This window comes from Pelophylax lessonae, assembly GCF_965119305.1.
Source record: "Pelophylax lessonae genome assembly, chromosome: 7".
NCBI classification, from domain to species: Eukaryota; Metazoa; Chordata; class Amphibia; order Anura; family Ranidae; genus Pelophylax; species Pelophylax lessonae.
This window is the reverse complement of record NC_138774.1, coordinates 104217027-104240166: the sequence shown is the minus strand read 5'-3', so window position 1 is coordinate 104240166 and position 23140 is coordinate 104217027. Positions and strand designations below refer to the sequence as shown.

At 44.6% G+C, this 23140-nt stretch overlaps 1 protein-coding gene across 1 annotated transcript in view; it reads left to right on the top strand.

Annotated features, from left to right (window-relative positions):
• Nucleotides 1-20028, top strand: part of LOC309560856 (uncharacterized protein) — a 75441-nt gene extending 55413 nt beyond the window's left edge. Inside the window, exons 5-8 of the mRNA XM_082264541.1 lie at nt 4803-4929; nt 9004-9114; nt 17391-17498; nt 19246-20028. Of these exons, the coding sequence (XP_082120667.1) occupies nt 4803-4929; nt 9004-9114; nt 17391-17498; nt 19246-19904 (1005 nt within the window). The 3' untranslated portion in view covers nt 19905-20028. The remainder of the gene's footprint in view (nt 1-4802; nt 4930-9003; nt 9115-17390; nt 17499-19245) is intronic.
• The last annotated feature ends 3112 nt before the right edge of the window (nt 20029-23140 follow it).

Here is a 23140-nt window from a genome sequence, read left to right as displayed (position 1 = left end):
CATGCTTCTCCAAAAACTTTGCAGACTTTTACAAGTCCAAAACATTTGTAAGAGATGTCCAACCTCCCCACACTCCCTCCAGCAAAGGGGCGATGAGGGCAGGAATTTGAAAATATGAAGAGGGGTAAGGTACCACCGCAAGGCAGTTTTTTTTTTTTTTTGGGACAATTCCCAGTGGTTTATACAGTGTGATGCCTTGTAAATAGATTCAAGGGCCGTTTGCCATTGCAAGTGAGTAAATTGGGACCCTAGGTCCGTTTCCCGTTAACTTAATTTTGACAAATCACCTCCTTATCTTCATCTTGGAGGAGATTGTAAAAAAGGGAGATACCTTTCGGGGGTGGGGGGGGAAATATAATAGAATCTCCAAGCCACCGTAGGGAGAGAGGCGCCGTCCACCCTGACGGATCTCAGGAAATTAGAGATTCGAAAATATGAAGAATAATCTTTGTGGGAAAGGTCAAATTTCAGAGCTAGATTCTAAAACGGTTTGATATGTCCATCCACCAAGAGATCCGAGAGCAGACGTGCACCCCCTGCCCCCCAGCGCTCCAGAGACAGGTTAGGAATTAAGGTTTCTAAAGTTGTAACGGGTATAGGGATTTTCTTCAGGGCGGCCAAGGAGAAACTGGAGTCATGCAATCTGCGCCAGGCAAGCAGCGATGCCTGAAGTGTAGTGGCAGGTGGTGGAGAGAATGAGGCTTCCAGAGATCAGCAAGTAGAAAAGATTTGAGGTCAGTCATAGAACCAAGGGAAGCTTCTATCTGTGGCCATAATATATCTGGTGTGGGTCTAAACCAGTGTCTGAGTTGTGCTAGTATAGAGGCACGATAGTAATTGGTAAGATCAATACTCCCCCCGCTAATCTATGTTTCACTAGAAGTTTATGAGCGCATCTAGGTCTCTTGGAGTTCCACAAATAATGTTTGAGTAAGTCTTGAAAGGCAGTCAGGTCCTTTTTAGGGGTATCGAAAGTTCCATCTTAGCCAAGCGCTTAGTCTCTTGAGAAATTTTCTTGATTTTAAAGGTCCGTAATTGGCTTCTGCAAGAGCCAGGGGGGTCAGATATCAAGTGTAATCCTAGATATGGTAGAGTGGAGTCCGCCCAGGAATATGAAAACTGCGCTTGAAGGGTTGTTTTTAGAGGTGGGGGGATGTTCATTCTCAAAATTATTGATTTACTGAAATTAGGTTTATAATAGGAGACTTCACTAAAGGCGGACAAGAATAGATGGGCATTAGCTAATTATAAAGCAGGACTAGTGAAGCATAAAATGACGTCATCTGCAAAGAGACTAAGTTTGTGCACCGTACCATGGAATTGAAAACCATAGATATTTGGATCCGCTCGGACATGGGCCGTGAAGGGTTCGATAAGCAGATTAAAGATAGTAGGGGATAGAGGGCATCCCTGCCTCGTTCCATTAGTGATGGGTAGGGTTTTTGAAAGAGTGTTGGAGAGATAAACTTGTGCTGGTGTGGGGGAGTATAGGACTAGTATAGCTGAGAGAATGGGACCGGAGAAGCCAAACTTTTTCAGGGTCTGAATCATATAACCGCAGTGGACCCTATCAAATGCCTTCTCTGCGTCATGTGACAAGAGCAGAGAAGGCATGCGGTTGGCCCTGGAGTGATGAATCATGTTGATAATTCTGCGAGTAGTGTCTGATGCCTGACTACCTGCTGTGAAGCCCGTTTGGTAAGGATGGATCAGGAGGGGGATGATTGGGAGCAACCTAAGGGCACGAATCTTGGCATAAAGCTTAACATCCGTGTTTAGCAGGGATATATGCCGAAAATTGGCCGGGGTCGTGGGATCTTTTCCAGTTTTGGGAATAGCTACAATATGGGCTTTAAGCATCTCAGATGGGAAGGAAGTATCGGAGATCGCAAAGAGGCCTGTGCTGGGCACAGGTGGGCTTGGAACGTTTTATAGTAGTCATTTGTCAGGCCATCCGGGCCAGACTCCTTGTCATTTTGGTAGCGTCTTTATAACTTTGGCGATCTCTTGTACTGTAATAGGGGCATTCAAAGATTCCAATTGGGAGGCAGATAAGCTAAGGAGATTAAGCTTAGACAGGAATTGTTGAATTGCACTGTCAGAGGGTTGAATGGTGTGCATTTCTGCAGACAGGTTATATAAGGAGTGGTAATACTCAGCAGAAGAATTAGCAATATCTGTGGGGTTCATCATTTTTTATTTTGTCATTGGGTGGAGTAGATAATTGATTTTGGCTTTGAATTTATAAGTCTGGACTCTGCACGCCAAAAAATTTCCTGCCCTATTACTAGAGGCATAGTGGGTCAATTTTAGGTAGTTCAAATGTTTGCTCTATTGTTCTAGCAGCAGAAGTCTTAGTTCATTCGTAAGCTAGAAAGTCTTTGCATTTAATATTGCATCCGGCTTCGATTTAAGTTTCTAGCTGCCAGATTTCAGAAAGCTGGGTATCCAATCTCTGTGTCTTCTGTCTCTTAACCCGAGAGCCAATTTGGATTAATATGCCACGTATAAAGGCCTTGTGGGCACACCAAAGAGTAGAGGGACTGGAGACAAAGAGAGTATCGATATCAAAGAATCAGTCAGTTGTTTAGGTTGGAAAGTCAGAGGGGGTATTGACCTCGTCACGCACCACGCGGACACAGGTGCATGATCAGACCAGGATATTGAATGGATAGAAGAGGAAGACACTTGCTGCAACAACATTCTATCTACAACAATAGCATCGATACGAGAATACGTATGGTGTCTGGAGGAGTAGAACAAATAGTCACACTCGCTAGCATGCTGACACCTCCAGACATCATACAAAACCATTACTATGCAAGACAGACTTAATTAAAGGCACGGTGCGTTTAGTAGACGTAGTGTCTAAACTGGGATCTGATATGGTGGTAAAGTCTCCACAGATGAGTAGAGTACCCTTCTGAAGGGAAGTGATCTTGTGTAACAGTTTCCTGAGAAAGCAGAGCTGGCCAACATTGGGGGCATACAAGTTGGCGATCGTGAACAGTTCGTTGTGCAGTTCAGACAATAATTGAGTAGCGGCCTTCTGGGTCCTCATGATGCTCCAACAGTAAGAAAGCCACTATGTTTTTGATCGCTATTCCCACACCTCTTCGTTTTGTGGACGTCAAGGCTAGAAACACATGAGGGATCAGTCTATGAGCATAGAGTGGTGTGGCCGAGGCCTGAAAATGTGATTCTTGAAAACATAAGACATCAGCCTCCAACTTAAGGGCTTCTCTCCACATTACCGAACGTTTGGCCGGATAATATAGTCCGTTCACCTTATATGAAACAAACCTAATCACCATAGTCCAGGAAGGGGAAAAAGTTTAAACAGTACCTCATTAAGTCGGGACTCTGGGATGGCATTCTGTCATGAGATCTGTTGCGTATTGATGAAGGTGGTCAGGCCCAGCGGTTTCAGGGGCTCCCCGCAATTTAACGTTGTTCCTGCGGCAACAATCTTCTAAGTCGGCAACCTTTGCCTTTTAAGCCAGTCTGCTTCATCAATCTGACCATTATGGGAGTCCAAGATGGGAGTTATAAGAAGTGTCAAATTCCCCCATCTTTTGCTCCACATGATCCACCCTGTCACCCAGGTCCCCTAGCTCTTTCTTAAAACTCTGGACACAGGTCATCATGTCAGTGTGGAGGGAACTGCGGAGAGAGACTTGCATCTTTCATTGTAGTATCCAGATTAGGTTGATTTGTGGTGGGGAAAGAGTTAATAGATGCAGTCAGTTCACTGGTGTCATCCAGAGTAATATGGCCTCTGTGGGTTTCTAAGGCCGGGGAATCGTTGTCTATCCTGGGCTTGGATTTAGCGGGGCTGCCCAGGAGAGGAGTGGGGGCCTGCAGAGAGGGTTTCTGAGAGCCCTGTGATGCGTTCTGCGGTGTGCTAGGGCCTGGAGAGAATGAAGAGGAGCCGGCAGACATGCCCAGGGAGCGGCTGCCGCCGCCATCTTGGGTCTTCTCCTGTGTTGTAATTTGCGGGGGCTAGGAACGTCTTTTCTTTTGCAGGGCTAGGAACGTCTTTTCTTTTACAGGGCATGGCTCGGGCGTGTGGGCAACCTCCTGGATGCAAGTATGAGCGATATGAGCAGTAGGTGGCTCACTGCCTTTGTTGCTTTCTCCAGGCACCGTTGCGGAGCTCCTTGGCTAAGCTGCCATCTCGCTGCATGGCAGCCACGCCCACCCAGAATCTGAGATTTAATTGCAGCGACTTACTCAGTAGACCATAGCATGTCCTAAACCTGGGATGTAACTGCAGGGGCTTGCTTAATAGACCACTGCAAGTCAACAACATGGGATGTAACTTCAGGGGCATGCCCTGTAGACCACTGCTTGTCCAGACCTAAGATGTAACTGTAGGAGCCAACTGAATAGACCACTGCATGTCCAGAACCTGTGATGTAGGTGCAGGAGTTTACCCAGTAGACCACTGCATGTTCAAAACCTGTAATGTAACTTTAGGGTTAACTTTAAGCAGAACTTCACCCTAAAAGGGAAGCTCTGTTTCTTCTAATCCTACTTACCGCCCCGCCTAACTTTTTTTTGGCTGGGATCTAACTACAGGGGCTTACCTAATAGACCAATGGATGTGCAGAATCTGGGAATCTGTCAGGTACCCGCTCCTACTTCCTCTGGGATTTTATTTATTTAGATAAATTAAAAAGCCTACCATTTTTTTTTTCTGTCATCTGTATTTTTGTTTTTGTCTTTTCGTGGTGGCAGGGTGTTGGTATTAGTTGTTTGTGTTCAGGAATTATTTGCATCATATTGTTTTTGTCTTTCAGACACCAACAGCTCTAAACCGAATAGCTGTATACTTCTCAGATGAAGAATGGGAATTGCTGGAGGAATGGCAGAAAGAGCTCTACAAGAAAATCATGAAGGAGAACTATGAAGCCTTAATAGCACTTGGTGAGAATAACAATTAAAATCTGTAGCACTGTACATATGTTTTCATATGTATTAAATAGAGCAACAGCTTTCGGCACCAGTCAGCCAGTCACAGTTGGGAAAGGCGTGGGGCTTAGTGCGCGATTTTACGGAACTGTTTTTTTCCCATGGTAAAGAAATGGTCCATAACTTTTCACATGTGCATTGGAGCTATCCTCATTGTTTACCGCTGAAAATATGAATAGTTTCAAAGGACCATTTCATAGAATGCTTTGTTTCTATACTTGTGTTTGCAATAACCTGTTGTATTGGAAGATCTCAACTTGTTTACCAGTTCAAAACCAGAGCCTTCCATAGGAGAGCCACTAGGTGGCAGCAATTCTAAATGCATAACAGCACTAAAAAGGAAATCTATATTGTTGTTGCTGTACATATAGTAACAGTGTACATAAAAATATTTATAGATTTCTATACCTTTTCACATACAGAACAGTAGACAGTCCGTATCAGTAATGGTCATCCCATTGAATTTCTATGAAAACCTTCTGTAGTCGCAGCAGGGAGAGAGGGTTTGCAATTCAAAGAGAAACCCACCATAAGCATGGGTTTTACTGTGTATGTGTATTGAAACCTTGTATGTATACATTTTATGATTCAAATGTTTGTGTAAAATAAGCAAGCAGTTTCAGAATTTAGTGGATTTAAATATAAGAAAGTCTTTAGCACCAAACTTTGGTATTATACAATGTTTGTTATTATTGAAAGTGAATCTAAATGATATGCTTATTTTTCAAAAATAATCCATACACATTTACTACTTAATGGCCCTGTTATCTGTTTTTCATTAAACAGTTCATTACTTTGTTTTTCTGTCTCCTTGTAACATCCCTAGTGATCTCCTGAACCTCTCCTTTTTTTTTTCCCATCTATTTGAAATAAGCAGTGCACAGTAGTTTGTCATGTGCGCTACTCTATGCACACTAACATCCCGTAGACGAAAGTTAAATCGGTGCTCAACCTGTGGCCCTCCAGCTGTTGCAGGACTACAAGTGCCTTGTAACTGTCAGTGGCTTGCAATGTATCATGGCACTTGTAGTTCCACAACAGCTGGAGGGCCACAGGTTGAGCACCAATGCCCTATCCTGGGAGTAAGAGGGTGGCTCTGTTCCCACTTACAGTGGGACCATGGAGAATGAACATAGCAATCCTCTTAACAGCAAGCTGGATTATTGCAGAGAAAAAGGGAATTTGGAAGATATTTTTCTGAGTTAAGAATACATACTCGACTAGAATATCTTTCTCTATCGTCCATTGACAGACACAGCTCTCATACTTCTTATCCATTGGGTTATGCTCCCCCCTGCAGAAGTAGTTCTAGGCAGGAAAAAAAAAGCAATTCTCCACGCCCACGGGGTGGGGCTGTCCCTATAGTCATAACCCCACATCCGCTGCTCCAGCAAACCAGTTGGTTTCTGCCTAGAGAAGAAGGACCTAGGTTTCCTGCTGGGACTTCGGTCTCAGTTTTTTTTTTTTTTTTTTTTTTTTTATTCTTTTGAAAGTATTTTTTTTGTTTATCTTTACTCACTTCGCTAGTTAGTGTTCAGGGGGATTCTCCTGGTGATCTACAAGCAATGCCGGCTGGGGTTTTGCACTGGATAATCTGGATCCTTAAGGTCTCCCCAGTCTTGCCTTTGAGCTTGCGCAGGTTATAGTCCCGCACTAGGCCTCGCCACAACGGAGCTCCTTTCTGGATGGGGACGAGCCTGCGAGTGGATGCCTCGCAGGGACGCGACAACCTGGAACGCCCTGAGTCACAGCGTACCCCTCGGCTGGCAGCACCCCCACTCTGGGTGGGAGGTGGGTGGGAGGTGGTTCTGCCGGAGCGGAGCCCACCCAGGTATGGTGATTAAATGTGGCCCCCCCCCTTGCCCCTCGGTGGTCTTGGGGGGGGGGGGGGATGTGGGCCCTCTCCTGGGGATAATGACCTGGACTTCCTAAAAGATTCCCCCCTGGCCTGTCTGGTTACCCAGCCTTGTGCCCTGTCCCCCTCTCCCGTCCCCTCGGGGGTGCTGTGGCGCCTGTTGGGGGGGGGGGGGGCAATCGTGCCCTTTTTTTTTTTTTTTTTTTTTTTTTTTTTTTCCTGCTGGGTCTGGTTGCAGATCCTTCCTTCCTGTTGGGGGTATCTGACCGCATGGCACGCCGTGGGCTCCGCCATCTTTAGTGTGTGCAATGTAAAATATTTTTCCCATTGGCTTGTATGGGGCAGCCATTTTCCCTGTGCTTCCTATTGATTTGCATTGGCAGTCCTTTTTTGTGTAGCCCTATAGAGCTACACAGGCAGCGTGACCTTTCACATTCCAGGCCAAGGTCATATCCTGTGACTCCCACTTCCTGCTGCACAGTCCAATTTTGGAGGTTTCCTTTGAAGGTGGTAAAGTACGGGTGTCTTTGTGGACATATCCCTGCACACTCTGCTGTCGGTATATATTTAAGGGGGACTCCACATACCGCGGCGATCGGCAGTGAGAACCGGGATCAGGGTTTTTAAAGTGACAGTACTCCTTTATTCAGTTGCATTGAATATGGAGTCCCAGGCAGTGAATTCACCTTCAGACCCCCTTAGTGCGACGCTGAGACCTTCCGGATCGCAGTCGCTGGCCGCGATTTCAGCAGCTCTTGAAAGCCTGGTGACCAAGATCGATTTTGTAATAAAAATGTTTGCTAGCTGAAAACAAGTCGCTACCTTGTCCATCATTGGTGGGGTCCTCTGATTCAGAGGCTGATATAGTCGCTACGGACACCCCCCGGCATGAGGTTGCACTGTCCTCGCAATCAGATGGTGAAGAGGACCTGTCGTCTTCAGCTGCAGTGTGGGGATGCGCTTTGATGTTTCAGTAAGGGAAACTTTAAAATGGCAGATGAGCCCACGCCGGCAGGGTTCTTTTCTAAAACCGTTTTTTGTGACTGTTTTAGTTTTCGTATCGCAGACAATTACAGAATGGGTTAAGGTTCTGAAGGGGTATACACAGAAATGGGGGATAGGGAATGGGAAGAGGACCACAGTAAGATCACTCAAACATCTTGAAGATTATTAGGTGTGAGGATGTGACACTATATATGTGTTTAACCATCAAAATACCTAACGGCATATGGCCGGTGAGCCGAGCAACTGGAAACATGTAGTAAAATGAAAAAGAAGTTGCAGGGAGGCTCAAACAAAGGCATATGGTGAATAAAAATGTGTACTTTATTGAAACCGATAAAACTGCAAAGGCAGACAGTAATAACAAAATAAACAGCCTTATGAAGCATGGTGTGGCTGACGAGCTGGTCGGTTGACCAGGCTTCCAATAAAGCCCTGACAGATCTTCCTTTTCTGGGAGAGCGATTATTTGACGACTCCCTGGATGAGTTGATCAAGGGTCTGACTGGTGGGAAGAGTACTCTTCTTCCTCTATCCTCCAAAGGTAAAGCACACTGTAATAAGCAGGGGCCCTCCTTTACCGCTCATAGATGTTTTTTTTCGTTGTTCTTGGTTGAGCTTCATGTTACCCAGTTGGCTAAGTTTAGCCTTTAGAGTTTACGTTCCTATCTGCTTGCGTTCTTCCCACCCCTCATGCCTACACTGCTTTTGGACGTCCCAATTGATAAGTATGAGGGCTGCGTCTGTCAATGAACGATAGAGAGAACTGGATTTTTGTAAGAACTTACCATAAAATCCTTTTCTCTTGAATCCATTGACAGACGCAGCACACGCCCCTCTGATATGGGTATCTTCACTGCTTACAACTAAACTGGTTTGCTGGAGCAGAGGGTGTGGGGTTATTCCTATGGGGACAACCCTGTGGGTATGGAGAATTGCTTTTTTTCCTGCCTAGAACTACTCCTGCAGGGGGCAGTATAACCCAATGGATAAGAAGTATGAGAGCTGCGTCTGTAAGTGGACTTCAAAGAAAAGGATTTTACGGTAAGTTCTTACAAAAATCAATTTTTTTTTTCTTGTTTAGTGTAACACTAATGTTTATATAGATCCTTTTAATGATGAACATGCCCTCGAAAGTAATTTTCCATAACGCAATCTTTTTATGTTTTCAGGTTACCCCACAGTCAATCCAAACATTTTACGGAAAATCAAACAGGAAGAAGTTATGCGCTACACAGCTTGTTCTTCAGATGATTTGGAGCAACCGGACAGTCCCAGTACAGGTAGTTATCTTTTGTGTATGTAACCTTACACATGCACCATGTTTGTATGTAGCAAATTAACTACCCTTGCTATTATACCCAAAATGTGTTGGATTTATTAGGTCTGCTGCCGCCATGTGTTTGGATATTTGAAATATTTTTTTTTATCAAAAGAAGTAGTATTATCTCAGCTAAACTTGGATACATACATTACTTTTTTTCTTCAGGAAATAGGCTCCGGTACTTGCATCATCGCCCCTGCCAATTCCCTGCACAGGGCTCAGAAGTGGGTATCACACGAGGTGCAAGGCTCTGAAATGGGTAACACAGGCCAGTGTACAACCAAAATTTACTACACCGCTCTCCTGCTAATCCCCCTACTTTCCAATACAGCACTCCCCCTCCCTTTCTTCCCACCTTTACCTTGAGTACAGAGCTCCCCCCCATCCCCTTCCCACCACAAAAGAACACCGAGGAGATCTGATGCAAAAGAGCCGCTACTACTTACCTGGGAAAAGTTCCCTGTGCCAGCGAGGGCTGCAGGAGAACCGCGGCCCCGAGCCTAGTTGGGAAGGCGCCTTGTCTGAATCCAGTGGAGGAAGTTTTCTGCATTACTTTCTTCCTCTGATGGCTTCTGTTTTTAACAAGTCAGAGTGCAATCCATAACAGGTATAGAGGCACTCATAGGAATTCACAGAATTTTTTTGTCAATGTTTTGAGGGAGCTTGATGTCTTTTTCAAGACATTAATACATGGATATGTAAAATACTGTTGTTTTTCTGTCTTAAGAACGATGGACTGTGCTCCCTAGAAACATTAACAATAAAATGCTGTTGCTTTGATTTATCTCTGCCACAAGACCTGTAAATTGCCTCTATACTTGGTTTGCATTTGTATGGATATTTTTCTCTAATCGTTTTCCAGGGCAGCATCTGAGAGATACGCTCCTCCTACCTGAAACAGGTAACACAATAGTCCACCACTATATAAAAACGCCAGTCATGCCTCAGTTTGATTGTGTTTCCCTTGGATCCACAGGAGCTGCAACTGTTTATTATTTTCCTATTCTCTGTGCTAATTGCAGGGGACTCCCTGGCCAGCCTCCCATCCAGCTCTGCAGGTTTTGGGTAGGGCAGGTCGGGGGCAGCATATTGGGGCAAGCTGTCCCCTGCCTGAGGTTTCCCCTCTTTTGGGAGGGTTATTCAACCATCCCACCAGCTGTAAAGGATGTCAATGGCATTTCCGGTAAAAGTCTGCACCTGGATTGAGCCAGCTATCCTGCCACTGCATCCTCCGGGCACCGGTGCCGGCTGTCTACGACTATCCCTCTGGCCGCCAGAGCACACAAGCGTCCCACACTGCTGGAGGAGCAAGATGGTGGTGGGCGCATCATTTCCGAAACCTCACAGCACTTTCGGTGACTCATTTCCGGTCAACAGTCATCTTGGTGAAAGCGGAAGTTGCGTGACCGAGTGGGGAACTTCCACTGACGTCACTTCCGGGCGGTGGCACGAATTTTAGGAGACAATAACCGAAAAGAAAAATGAGGAAAAGGATAAATGGGCTCTCTTTCCCAAGGAAGTAGCAGGCTATAAGGTTACCAAAAGAGCAGATGGCAGTGCAGGTATGTCCACCAACCTGCATGGGGTCGGCGGGGGGAGGGGTGAAACTGTGCAGGAAGCAGTTAAAAGGCCCATATGCAGAGGTTTTGTTCTGGGGCTGACCATGTCTGATGCTTCCCCATCCTGCCCTGCAGATCCTGCCGGTCAGGACAGCTCCAAGGTAAGCAAGAGCATTCTGGAATCTCCTCTGTCTTTACCTCACTACAAATGGTTATTCGTGTTTGTGTATGGCAACCGCCTGTCTCACTGGGTCCTTTGTGCTTATTTATAGGCAAAGACCAGCAGCAAGGCATGCGCCACTTTCAGTCACAGGTTTCCTCCAGAATGGAAAAACGACATTATGCCAAAAATGCATCAACAAAATGGTGGCCTAGGAATCACAGGGGTTTCTTTAAAGAAATGCTTAACTCCTTCAAGAAGGACATTAAAAGCACGATTGGGCCACTACGTCCGGCCATAGAGAAGCTGGAGGTTCCAGCAAGTTCCAGCCAGGCCAGAACTCCATCTACCGGTAAGCCATCCATCCCCTCATGCAGCAGGGAAGAGGTGGACCCAGCGGAGCAGAAAACTGATTCAGATAGCCCAAAATCAGGATCCAAAGATTGCCTATGCTCAGACTCAGATGATGAAGACACAGCATCAGAAGGCATGCTTTTTCCCTCCGAAGACACGGACAATTTACTGAGAACCATAGCAGATACACTGGGTATGAAAGGGCAAAAAGACGCAGCGCTTTCCTTACACAATAAGATGTACAAATCCTTACACTAAAAAGAAAACCAAGAACATTTCCGTTACATGAGACTCTGAAAAACGTAGTCAAAGAATGAGAAGAGCTGGAAAAGAAGCTCTTCACTCCAGCTGTGATTAAGCACAGATATCCTTTTGCAGAAGAGGATACAAAATTCTGGGCAAAATGCCCTTAAGTAGATGTCTCCCTCACCAGAGTTGCAAACAAGTCCGACTTAGCCTTTGAGGACTCTGGGACCCTCCGTGATCCCATGGATTAAAAGATAGAAGCACTTCTAAAGAGAGCTTGGGAAGCTGGAGCAGCAAATCTAAATCCAGCTAAAGCTTCCACCTGCACGGCTAGGACCTTGTTAGTCTGGCTAATGCACCTGCAAGAGCGGCTAGAAGGAAATACCCTAAGAGAAGAATTAATAAAAACTAGAGATTGACTGATTATCGGCAACACCGATATATCGGTGGCATATATGCACTTTCCCCGATATATCGGAATCGGCCTTTGGATTTACCAATATTGCGGATATTTAGGGAAAGTCCATGTACCGGGGTAATGCCTGCAGCTAGAGGCATCACCCTGGTACCGGTGTCCATAGGCGACGGTCATCTGACTTGTAATGACAACCGATGTGGCTGAGAAGCGGCTCGGCTGTTGTTACAAGGAGCGGGAGGAGACATCCCCTCTTCCGCGGCTCGCCCCACGTCTCCCGTCCCACCGGGAGACCCAGGCATCCTACCTGCACCGCCACCGTCTGACCGGGTCTCCATTTTTTTTTTTAATTTGGTGCTGAGTTCCCGCAAGTGATGTCATGATATGACATCACTTCCGGGTACTGGCGGCGCTGAATTTAAAAAACTTACAGCATTCAAAACAGCCAAACTTGGCGTTTTGAATGCTTTTAAGTGTAGAGCAGGGGGTTGGGGTCTTTTAGTCCCCCAGATCCCTCCACCACAGTACCTGTAGACATTAAAAAAAAAAATATATAATATATTTTATATATATATATATATATATATATATATATATATATAATGTCCGAAAATATCGGCCGATATCCGATGACCAAAATATTGGTATCGGCGTTAAAAAAAACTATATCGGTGGATCACTAGTAAAAACCATACCCACACTAACCAGAATGGCAGCATTCCTCGTGGATGCTTCGGCTCAATCGGTGAGGGTATCGCACAGGCCTAATTAATTCGGCCAGGAGAGCCTTGTGGCTGAAGTCGTTGGGAGGGGACATCGCTTCCAAAAATTTATTATGTGGCATCCCCTTCACTGGCGATTTACTTTTTCGACCCTACTTGGAAACAGTTCTGGACAGAACTGCAGCCAAAAATAAATGGTTTCCTCAAACCAAATTGAAGCAGAGGGAAGCGCCCTTTCGTCAGTCCAGGAGATTTAATAAAACCGGACCAAAGAAGGGCTGGACACAACAAAACAAAAAAGGCAAGGGAGATTTTATCCTCAAGCCTTCCATTCCAAGAAACAGAAAGCAATGACTGTCTCCAGGTGGGGGGCAGTTTGGTGTCCTTTGCTCATCAGTGGAAGAAAATCACAAAAACGGATTTGTTCATGGTACAATAGTAGAAAGTTACTCGATAGAATTTTTCACTCATCCCCCCCCCCAACTAAGTACTTGGTGGCTACACTCCCGAAAGGCACCAATCAAGCAGAGGCCTTTTTATCTGCATTAGAAAACCTAATAAAACAAAAAGTGATTGGCGCCATGTACCGCGGGAAGAAGAAAAGACAGGCGTTTATTCGCACATATTTGCGAGGAAGAAGAGATCAGGCAAGCTAAGGCCCATACTGAACCTCAACCCACTCAACAGAAAGATAAGGTACAAGAGATTCAGGATGGAGGTCAGGAATATCCTTCCGGCGGGAGTATTCATGGCCACAGTTGATCTGCAAGATGCATATTTACATGTGCCGATAAAGTCATCAGATACCGAAGATTTGCGTTCCAGGGTCCGACTTCCACTCTATATTTTCAGTACACAGCTCTACCTTTCGGCATCTCTTCAGCAGTAGCCCGAATAAACCTAAGACAGCAAGGCATAGGCGTGGTTCCATACCTAGATGATCTACTGTTCTTTGCCGAATCAGCAGACAGACTGAAAGCCAATCTGCATGAGAGCATTTCTTGCCTAAAAAAAAAAAAAAAAAAAAAAAAAAAAAAACTTAGGATGGATTGTGAACGAAGAAAATTTGCAATTAACCCCAAGCCAGAAAGTCATATACTTGGGCTACATACTAGATGCCAAAATAACCAAGATTTTCCTGACAGAGGAAAAAGTAAAGAAAATCAAAGAAGCGATAGTTTTCCTGATAGGGGCCAAATTCAGGACCATCAGACTGGGTATGGCAGTGTTGGGACTAATGACGTCCTCAATCCCGGCCATCACCTGGGCAAAGCTCCATATGAGACCTCTACAAAATCACATTCTGGCTCGATGTAATGGCAACCCATCATCCCTAGAGACAAATATTTTGGTTCCTCGTTCAATCAAAAGAACCTTCCAGTGGTGGCTCAGCCCGGTAATTTACCTCAAGGGATGCAGGTGGACACAGACCAATCCAGTGTGGATCACTACGGACGCCAGCACTCTGGGTTGGGAAGCAAATATGGCAGATCGCTGCGTACAAGGAAAATGGAACCCCTAGTGGTCTCAAGCATCCTCAAACATGAGGGAATTTAAAAGCCGTAGAGGAGGCGCTAAAAGCGTTCCAACTGGCCATTCAGGGCAAAGATGTCCAGATTCAGTCAGACAACGGCACAACTGTGGCATACCTGAACAGACCAGGGGAAACCAAATTGACTCGTCTAATGGGTCTGACAGAAACGACACTGTCATGGGGCGAGAGAAACCTCAGATCCATCTGAAAGGAACGGACAACACACTGGCAGACGTCTTTAAAGTAAAAAAACAGATGGAATGGTTCTGAAATCGAGAAACCTTCTTGTAGATCACCCGAGTCTGGGGGGTGCCCGAAGTGGATCTGATTGCGTCAAAAATAAATACGAAGCTCCAAAATTCTTCTCCCTGAACCCCCACAGATGGAAACATTGTGTGGACGCGTTCAACCAAAGCTGGGCACACCAGCTGTTATGCATTTCCTCCATCTGCTCTAATACCAAGACTGGTACAAAAGATCAAGGAAGAAAGGGCAATAGTGATACTTTTTGCACCCCATTGGCCTCCAGAGGCCATGGTTCCGTCTCTTTGAAAACCTCAGTGTTTGACCGCATCTAACACTTCCAGACATGCCGAGCCTCCTATCGCAGGGGCCAGTCAACCACCCAAACCACAAGGTCATGAAGCTCTCTGCCTAGTTCCTGAAAGGGTGAGGCTACAGAGCAAGGGTATGTCAAACAGGGTGATTGACACCATTTTAGCCAGCAGAAAACACGTGACCAGAGCCATCTACGAAAAGGTAAGGGAACAAAGGAGACCCCCGACAAGGGGACTATTCCAGTATTCTTAGATTTCTTACAGGATGGAGTGGAAAATTGCATTTCCCATAACACTTTGAAGGTCCAAGTGGCAGCCCTATCTTCCTACCTAGATATCAGGCTGGCAAAAGACACGCTCATAAGAAGATGCCTTCTCTCGTTAAAAAGAGCCACACCCACAAAGTTCAGCAGAACCCTGACATGGGACCTCTCCATGGTACTTAAAGGATTCCCCTCGGCACCCTTTGAACCATTGGAGGAGTGCTCAGATAAATACCTTAAACTAAAAACAGTACTCCTAGTGGCCCTTGTGTCAGCTAGGAGAGTCGGTGAAATTCAGGCTCTATCCATGATAGAACCTTACGGTCAGTATTAATTCAGGTGGGTAAAATTATCCTAGCACCACACCCAGCTTTCCTACCAAAAGTCTCCAACTTTCCATGGAACACAGGATGTGTTTATCCCCTCCTTTCCAAGTTCGATGCATAGCAAGAAAAGAGACCCATACAACAAGCTAGATGTAAGAAAAATCCTGATAGCTTACCTTGAGAGAACTAAGGATTGGCGGAAATTTACCACGCTATTCATTCTCCATGCAGGAGTCAACAAGGGGAAGCCGGCCTCGAAGTACAATAGCCAGATGAATGAAGCTTGCTATTCAGACAGCCTACCAAGCAGAAAACCTTGTCCCGCTGAGCAGAGTCAAAGCCCAATCGACCAGAGCTTGGGTATCAAGCACAGAAAGAGCCAGGGCAACGCCGGAGAAGATCTGCAGGGCAGTGACATGGTTGAGCTTCGTTGCCTTCGCAAGGCATTACTGCATCGACCAGCTGTCCAATCAAGACCAGATGTTTGGTCGCAAGGTGCTCCAGACTTTATCCCCTCCCTAGTAAGTATTGCTTGCTACATCCTCTCGTATGCTGCCCTGGAAGACAATTAGAGAAAACACTTAGGTACCTGGTACCTCTTTTTCTAAGAAGTCTTCCAGGGCAGCACTCATTCCCACCCTAAACAACAATACCAAAAAGGGGTTTGCAGATTCATGAACTGAGGGTTCTCTATTATTTAGGCACACAGGTATGACTTGAGGTTTTTTAATGGTGGACTATTGTTTCCTGTTTCAGGTGGGAGGAGCCTATCTCTCAGGAGCTGCCCTGGAAGATTTCTTAGAAAAAAGTTACCAGGTACCTAACTCTGTTGTGCTTTTTTTGTTTTTGTTTTTTTTTATGTGGATGAGAATTTGGGCATTTACCTCACACATATGACACTTTTCCACTGCAAGTACCGGCTCGGCTCACTCGGCACTGCTTGGCCCAGCTTGGCTCAGTTTGCTTTTCTACTGCGTGGTACGAGTCGGCACGTTTCCGCACTGTATAGGTTCTACTCGGCTCGGTTTTCTTTTCCACTAAAGTAGTAAGTGGGTGGGATTACAACAATTCTCTGACAAATCAGTGGCTAGTAGTGACAAACAATCAAGGCTGCATGCAAAGGATTGTGGGATATAGTATACGTACGGCCCGCTTGGAACCCCAACCGATGTGGTACTATTTAAGCGAACCGTACCGAGCCATACCATGTAGTGGAAAAGCGCCGCTGTACCAAACCGAACCGTTTTAAAACGTACCATGCGGTACCATGTAGTGGAAAGTACCAAACCGAGCCGTACCATGCAGTGGAAAAGCGCCAATAGTGTGACCGAGCCATACCATGTAGTGGAAAAGCGCCGCTGTACCAAACCGTACCGAACCGTTTTAACACGTACCATGCGGTACCATGTAGTGGAAAGTACCAAACCGAGCCGTACCATGCAGTGGAAAAGCGCCAATAGTGTGGTTGCTTGCTACCCCTGGCACTGCCTAAACTACTTAACTATCATATACTGTATGTATTTTATATTCTGGAGAATTCCATGGAAAGAGCTGGAGCATACCACGATAGGCAGAAATACTCAAAGCTCCAGGTGGACAGGAGCAGAGAGGAGAACTACAGCCGGTAGATCTCGCTGTCGGAGTATACAAGACATGTAAGAAGCTAGAGACTAACTCTTCCCATCAGGCTCCTCCTATGGCAGAACTAGAAGTTTTGATTTGTTCGTTCAATAAAATAATTGTTGGGAGAATTACAAGTCCTGTTGAGGTTAGGTTGAAGATATTTTATTAGCTTGTCTTGAATTTGTTTAGGAATACCCTTGCGCCCGATATAGCCTATGGACCTCATGAGCTCCATTATGTCTAAACCAATTCAGCTTTCCTCTCTCCGTTCTAAAGGGCACTAACTCTTACTTCCAGACAGGTTGGACAGATGTGGATACTTTCATGATGTGTTTTAAGTGGTCTTCTCATTCAAGAAGGAACACCATGAAACCTTAAGGCTGTCATATGGGTTGCAAAAAGAAGCTTGTTACACTCTTCAGTTCACTTACAATAGTATAAAAAGCTGTGTTCTTACCTGCTCATATTTCTACTAGATAATTCCGGGATGGATGCAAATCTTTCAAGAATAAAACAGGATGAGGATCAATATTCATCGGCCAGCCCGGATTCAGAAGGAGAAACCAATAGCTATCGTAGTTCATGTGAGTAATTAATTGTGTGCTGGATTTATGATGGTACTGTATTTATGTTTAGCTCCCCAAAGCACAAAAGAGAACTTAAGGTTTTGGTTTTGAGGAGTAAAGGGAAAAGAATTGTATATTTAGTAGATGTGAATGTCCTGCAGATGTATACATTGCTTAGTGCTGCTGGGGACTAAGTGCCTGTCCACACCAGCGTGGCTTTGTTGCGGACATCCCTGCGTGACTTCATCGCGGCTTGCATACAATTTCTTTAACAGAAGTCAATGCAAGTCATGTTGAAGTTGCCCCAAAGTAGTGCAGAAACCTTTTTCCAAGTGTCTAAGTCACACCAATTAGATTTGTTCCATTGCCGTTAATAGGACGCGACTTGTCGCATGAGCATCGTGTATGAATTATTGGGTGGTATTACAGCTCTCTGCATCATTTTCCTCATTAACTCTAAACTTACTCGCAGCCACATTTTAAAACAAATCTATCTATCCCTGTAAAGAAGAAATTTCTATACATTTCTTTTCTGAAGCCGATTTGGTCTTGTCTCCAGCGATGGATGCTGTCTGCAGGAGAGAACCAACAACAGTTGTGAAATACCTGGAAAGTGGCGTCACCCATAGATTTACTATGGGGCTTTATTGTCGGCTGCCTCTCCTGCACACTCCCACACACTGAAGCCACTGCTGACAGCTCAGCGTGAGACTAGACCGGAGTGGCTGCAGGAAAGGTAAGTACAGCGATTTTTTTGCTATACAGGGCTAGATGGATTCGTTTTAAAATGTGGCTGTGAGTAGATTTTCGAGTTGGATAGATATTAGCTGAACTTCTACTTTAAAACCTCTTGCACGTGGGCATAAAAAATGCTTCTTTTACAGGCTTTTGGCTTTTTTTTTTTTTCTTTATAATTCTGTTAGCTGATTTGTTCATGCACATTTGGCCGTTTATAGGCACATGTGCAGAGGAGCGTTTTTCAGGGTAAAAAAAAAAAAAAATCACATGTGCCTTTTTTGAGGGAAGCTTTCAGGCAGAGAGAAATACTTGATGCCGGGCTTAGGACTGTTCAGCATTTTCAAGTTTACAGTGGTTATAGTGAAAAATAAGCAGAGGAATGTTTTTGGGGGGTGGGAAAAACGCCTATAAAAGCAAATACCCATAAACGCACATAAACTCTTGTTCAATGTGAGCCGCTAGGAGTGTTTTTTGTTTTTTATGCTTCTTTTTCTGCCAGAAGTTCTGGAATATTTCCAGCTACCTAGTGTGTATGGACCCTAATGGGGAAGTTGGTGGTTTTAGCACTTTGATTACCATGGTGGATATTATAAACTCTTGACAGGCACTGTGTTATCCTTATGGTAATATAAGTAGGAATGTCTACAAAGCACATGTCGGCAGATAAGCGCTCATCTTGGTCTTTGTATGGGCCATGTATTTGGGCAGATTGTGTATGGGGTATTTGGTGTTGCATATGAAATTCCCCTTGCATTGATCTGTTTGATATATGTAGACTGCAATGTGTACACAACACAGCACACTTTGGCATGCATGGAGCAGGATGAGAGTGCAGTTTTTTTTAATGCTGAGATGAGCTACTTTGCATTTAGTTGACAAGGCAAATAGAAGAAATGTACAATCATGAAATGTACCTCAAATGCATTGGTTGCACCAGACAAGAATATTCATTATGGGGGAAAAAGAAAGATAATTTTATACTGTTTTTTGGTCTCTGTGATTACACACTATGTGCTCCTTTTTACAGATAATATCCCTCTCAGCACTAACATTGAAGAAGAAAACCTGGGGAAATGGAACGAGCAACTGCACCTTCAAGAACCTGTTTCTATGACCTATAATCTCTCACAGTGTTTCAATGAAAATATAAATGGCGAATTATATCCTGCAACTATGTGGCTAGCAAGAGATACATCCCCCAATGGTTTTGGAATACCTAGCGCTGATGGGAAAGCATTAAGCCCGATCACAGCTGTGCAGCAGATTGACAGTCCTTATAGTTGGTTCTTCTTTAATAAATCATTCTTGAACTCTAACATGGAACCCAAACAGGGTAAACCAGGAGAGCTGAGGCCATACAAATGCTCAGAGTGCGAAAAAAGCTTTACGGTCAAGTCTAACCTGATTAAACATCACCGTATTCACACAGGGGAACGTCCATACAAGTGCACGCTCTGTTCGAAAAGCTTCAGTCGTAACTCGCACTTGATCACCCACCAGCGCACTCACACAGGAGAGCGTCCTTATAAGTGTAATGAGTGCGACAAGAGCTTTATCCAGAACTCTGTGCTAATCCAACACCAAAGGATCCATACTGGGGAGCGTCCCTTTAAATGTGAGCAATGCAATAAGCGCTTCAGTCAGAAATCCTGCCTCATCCGTCACCAAAGAACTCACAAGAGATAAAGTTTGCAAAGATGGGCAAAGGTGCAAAGCATGTTTGGCATTCAGGGATGTTTACATGTATGAGTGTCAGTGTCATGGGATATGGCAGAAGTTGTCTGATAGGACTCAAGCAATAACAATGGTCCAAAAGATTTTTTTTTTTCTCTCCAGAGGATTTCCAAGAATCAAGCCAGTTTTATAGTAACCCCACATTTTTAGCAGTGCTCTGTGCCTGCATTTTCAGATGAAACATTTCTCATTCTTTTTTCACATGCCCAACTAAACTACATCTATGCTCCATGTTTTGCCTGGTTTTAAGACATGCTGACTTTTATATGCATGAGCACATCATGTACATAAACAAATCTTTAAGAGGAGTTATCTATAAAAATGTTAAAGAAAAAAGATCCATGTGAAGCTTTTACTATACGTAACTTTTTGTTTTGTGTTAAATTATTTTTTGTTGTCTTGAAGCCACTGACACCTGAGGGTCCAGAGAATATAAGGCTAGGTTCACATCTGTGCGGGTGGTGCCGTTGTGGGACCCATCCCAAAAATGGCGGCAGCCGCAACCTCCCACACAGAGAAACGCAGGACCTGTGGGATCAAAATAAAGCATGCTACCCGCACTAGAAATCGCAACCGTACCGGGAACCGAGGTTCTCGTGTTTGGCTGCGATTTCAAAAATAGTGCAGGAAATTCTTTCCTACATGTTGCGGGGCACAGCAGCCTATTCAAATGAAGGGCTCTCATGCCCGCACAGGTGTGAACCTAGCCTAAGAGGCACTTTTCTGATCATCTTATTCTCATAATATAATTCGGCTTACTGCTCTGTAAAGTCCATGCCATTCGCCTGATATCGATTTCACTACGGCTCTATAATATCACTACTTCCCCCCTCAGTAAGTCAAAGTGAAGCATGCTCACTCTTATCTGTCTATGCTGTTATCATTACAAATGGACTTGTATAGGCTTTGCGTAGAGTATCATTCCTTGAAAGAATGGCCTGCCAAATGTTATATGAGGGCAATCTCCAACTAGAACAGTATGGCAGGAGTAAGAATTCCTGTGCTTGTTTCTGTTTATTACAGACCCTTGGTAACATGGCTATTGTGATGGACAGAGAAAACATTGAAGACCCGGAAATTATTTAGTGAGAGTAAGACGATCATGCAAGCATGGTACACCTGGCCCCCCCCCCCCCCCCCCCCAATAGTGGATTCTAAGCAACTAAAAATCCTAATATGTAACATAACAGGTAAATATGATGAAATAGAAATGTTTCCTCATCTTTCACATGGAGCTTTTCTTTTTAATGTTCTTGTAAACAGCTGTTCTTTACTGTACGTGTTTGAATTTTTATATGTAAGCGCTGTGAATAATTTTCCAGCTGTACATTTCTGACCGACACGTGGTTGGAATTAATTAAAATGCAAAAGAGCACGTTTAAAAAGCATTAAGCAAGTGCAGATGTCTTAAATGAAGGGGTTTTAAACACTGACTTGTGATTGGGTTCTAAAAGTTATAAATGATACCACCATAAATCCAGATATTTTCAGCAATCATAGCATCATTTCTAGTGCTGTTTGTTGTCTAGCACTCTAATACAGATAACAACATCAAAAGTTTTTTTTATCTAATTCAGAGTGAAGATAAAAAGTTGTCTCCTTACTTCATCACAATTCTAAGTGGTTGGGGTAATCCACATGGGACAGCAGACAGAAATTAAAATTGTACCTTTTTGTTGTCCTAGTGGTCAGCTGTGTTTCCAAAATTGCTAGTTGATAGCTTAAAACAGCTAACTGTCAAACTTAAAGGGTAAGTTCACATTTGGGAGCATGATACATGTTTCACCCATTTTTAGGGTAAACATGTAAAATGTTCCCAATGCTGCAGCTGCTGCCCAATGCCGTGATAGCAGTATGTGGAGAAGTTCCCTATACTAGCTGTCAGTTTTTAAAATGAGTGTGGCCGTGCGGGACTCTGCTGACATAAACTACAAGCCCCGGCATCCTTTGTGGCTGTCAACTTGTTGTTCTCAATGAACTACCACAGCACTAGCACTGTGGAGCGCCATGGTAGTTTGATAATTCTGGTCAGTTTATCTGCTTGCTCGTAAGGAATGTACGGGTACACAGATGAACAGAAAGATCTGCAGAAGACCTGCATGGCACCAGTGATCCACTTATTGCTAGTGCAATACTTTCCAGGCTCAAAAAAAAAAAAAAAAAATGCACATTTTGTTTTTACCTGCAAAAAATGTGCATTTACTTTTTTCTTTTTTTTTTTTTTTAAAGTAAACTTACCCTTTAGACTCGGTTCACACTAATACGACTTGCCAGGCGACTTGGTCGCCTGGCAAGTCGCGCACCGTCGGGTCCATTGAGTAGTACAGGACTGGTTCTAATAGGAGCGACACAAGTCGGTCCGACTTAGAAAAAGGGTCCTGTACTACTTCGGGGGAACCTGGAGGCATAGACATTCATGTTATGAAGTCCGTGCAAGTCGCGCCGAAGTCGCGGTGCACGCGACTTCACAGGTCGCCCCCGAAGTCGGAGCGACCTATTGTGAACGGGGGCTTCAAGCTGATTTTTTTTTTTTACTTGGAGTTTATCAGTGCAAGGTATGAAAACCATGACTTATGTGGAGTAATATTTAGGAAGCAACAATGCAGGACCATCATTAAGGGTATGGAAAGCTTCATTAGGTTAAAGGAGACGGACACTCAAGGCTCATTTGGCTGTACATTTCTTATGGACCAAAGGAGTGCAGTTCTTCTGACCCGTTTTCAGCAGAGAGCGGTCTGAAGTCTGCTCTCTGCTGACATCACAGAAGTCGGCTCAGCCTCCCAGGGAGCCGCTGAGAACCAGAGCCAGTCGCTTCCTGCCCCTCCACAGCTCTGCGATCTAATGAGCAAGGAGGGGGCAGAGCGGAGAGCTGCTGACTATAGTCAGCAGCTCTCTGCTCGGGGAGCTGTCAGAACCGAGCGATCAGCGGTGTTCGATCGCTCGGTTTTCAGTGCAGAAGCGCCGGGGGATAGATGCAGCATCAAACTCATGCTGCATCCACCTAGGTAGGTTTAAATGGGGGGAAAAACAGATTCCCATACATCTCCTTTTTAATAACATCTGTTTTATTGAGCTTTTTCTTTATTTTGCAGTATTTTAGTGGAGGGCTTTTGGTTCCCTTGAAGGGTTTGTTGAGGCAAAATTCAGAATCCGACTCTATAGTAAAGCACTTTCACTATACTCTTGTT